At 34.7% G+C, this 10,431-nt stretch overlaps 1 protein-coding gene across 3 annotated transcripts in view; it reads left to right on the top strand.

Moving 5' to 3' along the window:
* CUNH21orf91 (chromosome unknown C21orf91 homolog) overlaps nucleotides 1–10,431 on the top strand; it is a 25,809-nt gene that overhangs the window by 706 nt on the left and 14,672 nt on the right. Inside the window, exons 2-3 of one of the 3 annotated variants that reach the window (XM_010645656.3) lie at nucleotides 137–223; nucleotides 617–750. In XM_010645656.3, the coding sequence (XP_010643958.1) occupies nucleotides 624–750 (127 nt within the window). In that variant the 5' untranslated portion in view covers nucleotides 137–223; nucleotides 617–623. Of the gene's footprint in view, nucleotides 1–6; nucleotides 224–616; nucleotides 751–10,431 lie in introns of those variants that run through there. The other 2 variants (XM_010645655.3, XM_010645658.2) reach the window with 2 other exon arrangements.

The following is a 10,431-nucleotide window of genomic DNA, read 5'->3' on the forward strand; positions in this document are numbered from 1 at the left end:
CGGACTCTTCGGCGCCGCAGGCCGGACAGGTCCCTCTGGCTGGTGCGACCTGGATCCCGAGTAGCCGCGGGTCTAGAGTGCGAGCGACTGGGTCTTCGCGCCTCTTCGCGGCCCCACGTGCACTTTCCTGCCGCAGACCTGCGACCGGAAGCCCGGCGACACCGAGGGAGCGAAACACAGCCAAGGTTCCCGCCCTGAGGTTAGCGAAGCGCCGTCGGAACAGGTCGGTTTTTCTGCTTTTAGCCGCGTTAAATTGGGTGTCAATCTGGCGGCTGGGAAGGCCTCACCAAGCTCTCTGCCTCACTATGCGAGGTCAGGAGAACGGGGGTTGGGGGTGGGGAGTGGTGAACCCCCAAATCTCTTTCCTTCAGATCCCCTCAATCTCATGAAATATCAGGAAGGGGTTAAGAAATAGCGTCACCTGTGGCCAAGCTTTTATGAGCTTTGTGATTTTCCACGATAAAACTGTTACTGAAGGACCCAAGTATGGCGATGCTTGTTGTCTGATGTGCTACTGCGAATGGTACCTTGCTTGGTTCTTAGAAGTTCCCAATACCGCCTGCTGTGGTGGCAAGTTCTCTAAGTTGCGTAACTTTCCTTTTCTGTTTCTTAATAGGGGCACTATGAACGAAGAGGAGCATTTTGTAAACATCGATTTGGATGATGACAACATTTGCAGTGTTTGTAAACTGGGAACAGACAAAGAAACACTCTCCTTCTGCCACATTTGTTTTGAACTAAATATTGAGGGTAAGGACAGTATGGTTTTGATTTTATGACATGAACTTTGCATAACTACTTAATGCTGATACATACACTTCATGGTGATAACGTAAAGTTAAATTTCTTGAATGATTGGAAACTGCTAAGTGTGAAATGTGGATCTCCACTTAAAGATACGGTTGTCTGGAAATGAAGATGGAGTTAACAAAGTTAAGATTTAAGAGAGTTAAGTATTTTAAATACCCAGAGTAGTAATCCCATTTGAGGTATTAGTATTGCTTGGTAGACATGTTTCCTGCTTGAGACCTAGGCTGTCAGAATCCAACCGACCTTTGTGTGAGTTTTCATATTGTGTGTTTCATAATGACAGTTTATATAGATAAGCAAATGTAATTTTGTGCCTTCTGGCCTGCAATGCTAATACCTCAGGTGACCCTGAATTTTTCCTCTCTTCCCCATTATTCCATCATGTGGAGAAATGTTCCTAAAATTTTATATGCACTTTTTCATTGATCTCAAACATCTGTAGGAATTTTTAAAACAAAACATTTTTTAAATTTTGTAACAATATCACTAAATACATGGAAAAGTACCCCAAAGATTAAAAAAAAAACTAATTGAAAGTATTTGGAAAGTTAATGTGTCTGTGGCTATCAAGAGTTCGCTTCCAAGAAATGTGGAGGTATTTCCTTAATCTTGATGTCATATTAAAACTTATTCTTTTTAGATATTTATGAGTCACTAAAAATCTTTATATTCTTGTTATCATAAGGTTTGCCTATATTTTGAATTTTGAGTCATACTAAGAGACTGTTAGATTTGGACTGTTTTAAAGCAGCATTTCTCTTTTCACTGGACTATATATATGAAAGTTTTCATGATCTTTGTTTCTTTTTTTATAGTGAGACATCATCTTAGAGTAAGCACACAGAGATTACAATTGTATACACTGGAATTTCTGTTAGGACATGTTACTCAGAAATGTCACCAAACATGTGATTTAACATTGGATTTCTTTTGAGTTACATAGAACCTATGACTTTGGATTTAACAAGTATAGTAATTAAGCTAATTTCAAAAGGATAAATTAAAGATAATGATTCTTCTGGGGAATTTACATTATACCAGATTCTTAATTGTGCTAAAATGAAAGACTAAATTTATTTTCTTCAGAAATAGAGTGGCCCTGTACATTCAGACAGGTGTAGAGTTTTACATTTAGTTGAGAAAGACATTAGACCTTGTCCAGTTCAAACTGCATTTTACATGTAAGCAAAGTGAGATCCAGAAAGTTGGACTGCTCAAGGTTGCTGCAGTGGTGATGGCAAACTGTTGTTATTATGTGCTAGGCATTGTGCTAAGCACCTTACATGGATTATCTTATTTAACTCAAAATAGCTGTGGTATGACTTAACTATTACTCATTTTAAATGTGATAGAACTCAAACTTACAAACCTAAGAAATGCACTTTGAAATCATAATTGACCATCCTAGGCTTTGAAACCTGGCCCATTATTAATAGTATATGTGATCTTAATTCCTCTAATCTACTGGCAGTAGTTATTTTAATTGTAGGGCTGATAAAAACCTATACTCCTGCTTCCTAATTGATTATCTTTACTATTCATTTACCTAACTTTTCCTAACCACTGCTTTCTGCTAAATCATCATTATTGGGGCTCATGTCGTAGAAACCTAAATTTTCATCATGGCTTTTGTAGCATTTGTCTTCAATGGTCCTCCGGTAACATCTTTGTAAATACTTTAGCAAATATGACATACATCCTGTTTTTTTTTTGTTTTTTTTTTTGTAATACAGTAGTGGTCTCTCAAAATGCGGAAGCAGTTCTCAATTTGAACTAGAACAATTCAGAACAATTCTCAATTTAGAACTATTTTATTTAATATTCTACATATACTCTAGGCTTTATATACTTAAATGCCAGTTTACTTTTGTGAGAAGTTAGAGCTAAATTTGTTTTTCTGTTTATGTGATATCTAGTCTCAACTCTCACAAATACACATTTTCCTTTTTGGTATAGTGATAAGTTAATACATTATAACTATTTAATATCATAAGATTATTGTAGGAAAAAGGAAGGGAAAGGAGTACCCTGATTTCCACAAAATTACAGTTTTTATATTTGTATAGGTTTTTGAAGATCAACAGAAAAAAGTGAAAAATCACATACCAGAAAAATTACCAGGTATATTCTTTGTTAGTAGACCATTTTAAATGTTTTTCAAGTTTTCTTTCCAATACCAAGTTCCTAGCATAATGTCAGTCAGTAAACTGGAATGTAAGAGGAACTTCTAAAAAATGACAATTAACTCTACTAGCTTGATATAATTTTCTTCGTGTTATAGTAATATTGCTATTGTCTGGTTTCATAGCTTCCTATCTAAATGTATTACAAACTACTCAGTTTTTCTTTATTTCTCAAAAAGACTTAGTAAAAATAAATTCTCTTGAGGAATAATAATATTTAGGCTAATTTTGAGTCCATACATTTGTAGTGAATAAAAATAATATTTTATACTTTTCAGATTGTTTATATTGAATGAACATTGGTCTCCTAATCCACTGGCCTCTTGTTTAAAAGTTGTGTGCATGCATATGTTTATAAAATAAAAACAAAGGAAAAAGAGAAAAAACAAAAGACAGTCTAAGCTTGTTGGAGAGATTTTGTATTCTGCACATTGCTCTAAGTTTTGTTTTTTCTGTGACTTCCCAGTAATTAAAAGGAAAGGGATGCCTAATTTTTTTGTATACTTCCAAGCCATCAATAATAAACTTTTAAGGACTAAGAAATAGACTTTGAAGAACTCAAATCTTTTTATATATTCACCAAGTTGACTTTTTAAAACTAATAATTCATTAAGGTAGTTTGTATACTTCTAGGATTAGCAGACAGATACATAAATTTCCTAATACCTATAACCTAACCTTGGCAGTAAGATACAATAAACATTCATGTTAATGACCAAGTGCTCTAATATGGATCTAGTTCACTGTGGTAAAATCTCTAAGCTATTTTATGACCAAATCACTAACATTTCTAAGCTGAGACACAGAGGAAGGCAGCCTAGAGTGGTGAGGAGCCAGTAATGAAACTAAACTGTAATATAACAAAGTCAGAACGAGACTAGATGGGGGAAATGATGCAGGACTCCAGTACTGTTATTTCATAACTTATTTTCATTTTGTGCCAAAGAATTTTGACACACCAATTCCCATTTCACCAAGCAACCTCTTTAGTGGAGGTTGATGAGGAAGCGTATATCTAGCTGCTGTCTGTGTAGTCCGTTTTGGATTTTTTTCTCTAATATGTTGTTCTTTCCAGGAGGCAGAAGCACATTCAGCTCCTTAGTAAATCTTTACAGCAAGACAAATCTGTAGATATTTTCTCTTAGTTAAGGCACAGGTGAGTTATTCTATTTTGGTTCTTGTGTCTTTGACTGTTAACACTGTTCATGATCCATAGTCGGGGACTAGTTTGAATCTTAGAATCTTAGTATGAATTCCTTGAAGAAAAGTGATATATAAATCACCTAAATCAAGGATTTCACACTATCACTTTTCCTCTTTGTCCTGCTTCTGACATATCAACATCTTTCTACTTACATAAGTAAAGAGGTCCCCACTTGTCATGGAAATACTAGATACAAACTCAGTCTGATGTTAACAGTTTTCTCATTTCCCATCCTATAATGTCATCATCGTGTACTAATATTAACTAAAAGCAGCATTTTGGGGCCAGGGATTTAGCTCTGGTTCCGCTGCCTGCCTAGCAAGTGCAAAGTCCTGATCCCCAAACCCCCTCCCTCAGCAGCATTTTTAAATATAAAGCTTAATATGGTCATCTTCATTATATTTGGACATAAAGACTCAAGATTAAATTTTTGCCTTAGCTGCCTTGGTACTTTAAGTAAATGTGAGTACTTTCTAAATGGCTCTGCTGGTAAAACTTCATTTTCTTATCCCTGACCTAATATGAGGGCAGAGTGAGAAACAGTTTTGCTATATAATCCAGGCTGGCCTTGAACTTGCAGCAATTCTCCTGCCTCAGCATCCCTGACCTAATTATCTTTTTTTTTTTTTTTTTTTTTTTTTTTTTTTTCTTCCAACTTTACTGCTTAAATTTATTAGGCTGACTAATTTGAATCTAAAGTAAATTTAAATTTTGATCAGACACAGTTTTGGCTATGAAGGTATATCTGTTAGACATTAGGTCTGACAATATGTAGGAGAAAATCCAGATATAATGGTGAAATGAAATGGAATGGATATGTATACCTTTCAGAAAAAGTTGTGAGTTAGTATGGTAGTTCCATGATCAGAAGGACATAAGTTTCTGGGGTGTTTTTGTTGTCCCACTTTCCTGAACACATAGTTTGCATCATCAAGGTCACCTCATGAACTAAGGTAGCTGCTGGAATTCTAGCCATTGCTTCCTTATTCCCAGGCAGAAAAGAAAGGACATACCAGCATTCTCTCTGCACCTGAAAATAACTTTTCTTGAAGTTTTGTTAATAATTTCCTGTTCATCTTGTTGTCCTTGTATTCAAGAGAAGCTGCTTCAGTGTTTTTACAAAGAAACAATGGGTATTGAGTAGGCAACTTGCAAAATATGCCTCAAAGAGGCTCTCAATAAAGCTTACACTAATTGAAAATAAACTATTTGAGATATAATTAAAGTCAACAAATAATGCTCTGATCTTCTAATTTTGGAGTCTGAACTAGAAGAGGTTGTAACAAAATAGGGGATTGTGCTGTGAGGGTGGGCATGCAGCCAGACAAGTGCCCTTTGTCAGTACCCAAAATATAATGATTAATGCTTATATCTATAAAGAGGTCCTACAGTATCTTTACTCTGTTAAAAACTTGTATAACTAGTTTATTATAAAGTATATTATAAAATTAGGGGAAAAAGTCTCCTTGGCTTTTCCTTGCTTCTTTTCATGATAGAGCAGCACAGTAATTCTACTTTACTTGCTACTTTTACAGGAGAATGCTTTTCTACAGCTGAACATATACGCCACTGCTCCTCTGCTGCTCTGATGATTAAGGATAGGTCCTGAATTTTGACTTTGTCATTTATTAGCTGAGTTTCTTTGGCAAGATATCTAAGTTAATACTCATATTGGTTCCCAAATGTTACCAAGATTCAACTTCATATTTTTACTTTTTGTTTAGTCTTTAAATTATTATGGCAGAATCTAATTCAAAAGGCTCAACTCTTGATTATTGCCATTTGATCCAGGAATACCTGACAATGTAAGCACTCATGCTCACATTTTTTTGTTTGCTCTTGATAATCAGAATGAAGCTGCAGATTAATTGAAGCATAGTAATTAGGAGCAGAAGTTACTAATTTTATACTTTGAGGTCTAAAAATTCCATGTAGTGGCACAAACTCCAAAGCCAGACTGTCTGGATTTGATTTCCCATTTACTATGTTATTTACTGTATGTTAGTTAATTTGGGTGGAGGTATATGGCTAAGAAAATGCTTATAGAGGTAAATGGAAAGATTAGAAACCCTTTATGAGCTAATTTTAATTATAATAGAACATTTATTATCGCTAACATGTACAAAGTTCTCCATCTCAGACTAAGAAGTAAGTAGGAATAATATTCTTGTTTATGTAGCAAAACAAAGGTATTTTGCCTTAAAGTCATGTAGATACTATGAGAAAAAGAAGGGATTCAAATCCAGGTCTCTGTTGCCAGAGCTCTTATACTTATAACCATGGCGGGCAGTGAGTGTTTCTGTGTTTGACCTTTCCCAAGTTCATATTGTTATAGACCATTCCTTCTGATAGTGGTACCTACTTAGTGGTTTTCCCAATGCCTCTGATTAGTCCTGATAGTCTCCTTTCTTTTTTATTTAAATGAAAAAGAACATTGGCATGTTCTATCCTAGGCCTTCCAGCTTCATTCTCTCAAGTCTTTCACTTGTATATGCTGGTTCTTGTAGATCACCTACTTCCTTCCCTCCAAGCTGCACATCTCTATACACAAGTAATACGGATATCTTCATTTGTGTAGTCTGTGAGTACCTCAAAGTGCATGTCTAAAGCTGTGTTGTTTTACCCCATTATCATATGATATTGCAATAAATAGATAAAATTAGTGAATCCCCCACCAGATCTTTGCAACCAAAAATATTGAGATTAGAAATGAAGTATGGAGAAGGTAAAAACTTACATGGCATTAGCTAAAATACATGAAAGGCAGTTCAACAGAATGAATTTGTCTATTTTAAAAAGTGAAGCACTCTTCCTTCTGGTCACTGTCCCTCCACTGCTACCTATCCCCAAAACATCTTTTTTTGTGTGATATTTCTTACAACTATAGTAATTAGCTTGTATATTTGTTAAATATACTCTCCCTCTTCCTCAACCCCAGGTGTAATGCCATAAGGATTCACTGATTTTATCTATTTATTCCAATATCATATGATAATGCGGTAAAACAGTAGCACAGCTTTAGACATGCACTTTGAGGTACTCACAGACTACACAAGTGAAGATATCCATTTTAGGATCTGTTTTCTTTACTAGTATATAATCAGTATAAGGAATAGTGAAAAGTAATGAATATTTGATAAAGAATTAATCTAAAGTAGATAAAGTAATGAATTAATCTAAAGGAGACCTTAGAAAACTGCTTTTGAGATTTTTCCTTTAACTCTTCTGTCCAACAGATTTCATTAGATCTTTCTGGAATCTACTATAGAAAAGCTTTATCTCATAGAAAAAAATATAATGAAACCAATAATACTAACAGTGATATGTGGTTGTCTTATTTAATCAGGAAGATGTAAGCTTTTTGTCTTTTTTCCTTTTTTAATTTATTAGTATATGAGTAATGTACTAATATTTACATTTCTTGTGGGGAGTTGGTACATATACATAAAACATTCCAATTCCTTTTTTTATCCCTTATCCCTAATCTCCCACCTCTACCTCTTGACCCCCTTCTCCTTTGACACCTATCTCCCTACTGCCTATTAGCTATCTTTCATTTTGCTCTTTATTTTTACTCTGGGTTTCTCATTTAAGAGAAACAGTGTGATCTTTCAGCTCGTGTATCTGATTTATTTCACTTAGGTGCATTCATTTTTCTACAGATTACTTGTTTATCTCTCTGACAGAGTAGTACTTTTGTGTGTAAATAATACATTTTCTTTTTTTGTTCATCTGTTGATGGACTTGAGCTGTTTCCAAGAGTTAGCTATTATGAACTGTGCTACTATAAACATGGGTATTCATGTGTGATAGTATGTATGTTTTTAACTTTTTTTTCCTCATTGAGTTTATTGGTATATTTTAGGTATACAGTACAGTTATATTCATTACTGGGATCTTGTACGTTTACATGACAGGTCTTGGTTCTCATTTTTTACCCTTGTCCCTGCCCCCCCTTTACCCCCTCCTCCCCTCCCCATTTACAAACATTTTATTTCCATTTTTTCATTTTCTCATATTTTTTTTTCCTTTCCCTTATTACCTTTCCCCTACCCTTCCCACTTCCCCTACACCTTTAGCCCTTTTCTTCCTATTTCACTTTGTCAATTATCTCATTCGGATCTTATGTACTATTATAGTTTATTCACACCAGAGAAACTATTCAGTATTTACACATGTGTGACTTATTTATTTCACTTAGGAGTTATATCCTCAATATGTATCCATTTGTTTTTAACTCTTTGGGGAAATACCTAGAAGACAAATAGCTGTGTCAAATGGAATTTCTAGCTTTAGCTTTTTGAGGAATCGCCATACTGATTTCCATCGTGGTTGTACTATTTACATTCCCACGAATAGTGTAGAAGGGATCCTTTTTCCCTGTACCCTTTCTGGTATTTGATTCTTGATGATGGCCATTCTTCTGGGGTAAGATAGAATTTCAGTGTTGTTTCAATTTACATTTCTCAAAGAACCAGTGATGTTGGGCATTTTTTCCATGTATTTATTGGCCACTTGTATTTCTGTAAAGGGTATTCATTTTGTTTGCCCATTGTTTTGTTGGATCTTTAATTTGGGGGTCATCTAATATATTTTAGTTCTTTATGTATTATACATGAGACCTCTGGGGAATCACTGGCAAATTTTTTTTCTCATTCTGTAGATTTTCGTTTCACTCTGTAGGTTCTTTTGCTGTGCAGAAGCTTTTTAAATTTAAGATCACATTTATTGATTCTCAGAACTATTTCCTTTGCAGTTAGGGTTCTGTTCAGAGGTCTTTGCCTATGCCAATGACTTCATGAGTTTTACCTATCTAGTCTTCCAGCACATTGTGTTTCTGGTTTAACATTTTGAAAAAGTTTCTTTTCCAAAACACAAAGCAAGTAATTTTGATAGGGCTGTGTTCAGAATGAGTTTTTTTTTTTGATGCATGTACACACTAAAGTAGTATATACTCACAGTGATGATGTTGAGGCATTTGATGATCCTGAATGCCTTTCAACACATTCCCACTGGCTTGTATCAATGGTGGTATGTGTATGACTATCCCATCCAGCAGTATAAGATAGTCCCATACCGTGGCTCATACATGTACAGCTCCATCATGAATGTCTTAAATCAGTAATAAAAATATCTTCTTTAAGACACTGATTTAAAGTTGAAAATAACAAGAATATATAACCCAGAATAGCTTTTTAATATGACTATCATAATTATAAAGGATTTGGTGTAATACATAGATGGTATTTCAGTTCAAAAATCATAGTTCATTCACCTTAACATTTTGAAAACAATGAAAGCTGTCTTATGAGATGTATGAAAACAGGTTAAATCCGGACTGAAAGTCTTTGATACTTAGGAGAGGATTATTCTTGGTAAAGGGAACCTCTCCCTGCCATATTGTAGTAAAAATTCTAGAAGTTCATCTCAGGGACAAAATTTTACAAGCTGTTAAAGGCAGCGAATCACACACAAAGATAAGCCCATTAATGACATTTATTTAAGACATAAATCTTAGAGTTTGGAGTGAAGTGTTTCAAGCCCTAAAAGATAACCTCCAACCCAATTTAGCTATCCTGCAAACATTTTCTTTAAAGTTGATAGAGAAATAAGGTATATCCATGAAAGGAGCATTCAGAAAAATTGATGTCCGCCAAACCAGCATTATAAAAAATTCTCAAGGATATTCTAGATAGAGATAAGGATGCTAACAATGTCAATAACTATAAAAGGATGAATACACCTGGCTGGAGGAGCAGCTTAGCATAAAGAGAAGCAATGAAGAAATAAGCAACAGGAAAATAATGCAATGACAGGAATGTTAATACCTCTCATTCATAGCTTTCAATGTGAATGACCTCAGCTCCCCAATCATAAGACAGATTGGTAGAATGGATCAAGAAGGAAAACCCATCAATATGCAGTGTACAAGAACTACATCTTCCAAAAGAGATTCATAGCACAATTAAAATAACCAAATCTTGGAAATAGCCTATATGTCCCTCAACAGAAATTGTGGTATTTCTACACAATGGACTACTACTATGCCATAAAGGACAAATTTGAGTCATTTGTAGGAAAATGGATGCCCTTTGAGAACATAATGTATGTGAAGTAAAACAAGTATAAATACTGCATGGTTTCATTTACATGAAAAACTGTGTGTGTGTGTGTGTGTGTGTGTGTGTGTGTATATATATATATATATATATATACATATATATATATATATAG

This window comes from Fukomys damarensis, unplaced genomic scaffold, assembly GCF_012274545.1.
Source record: "Fukomys damarensis isolate Sample0158 unplaced genomic scaffold, DMR_v1.0_HiC HiC_scaffold_24, whole genome shotgun sequence".
Taxonomy (NCBI): domain Eukaryota; kingdom Metazoa; phylum Chordata; class Mammalia; order Rodentia; family Bathyergidae; genus Fukomys; species Fukomys damarensis.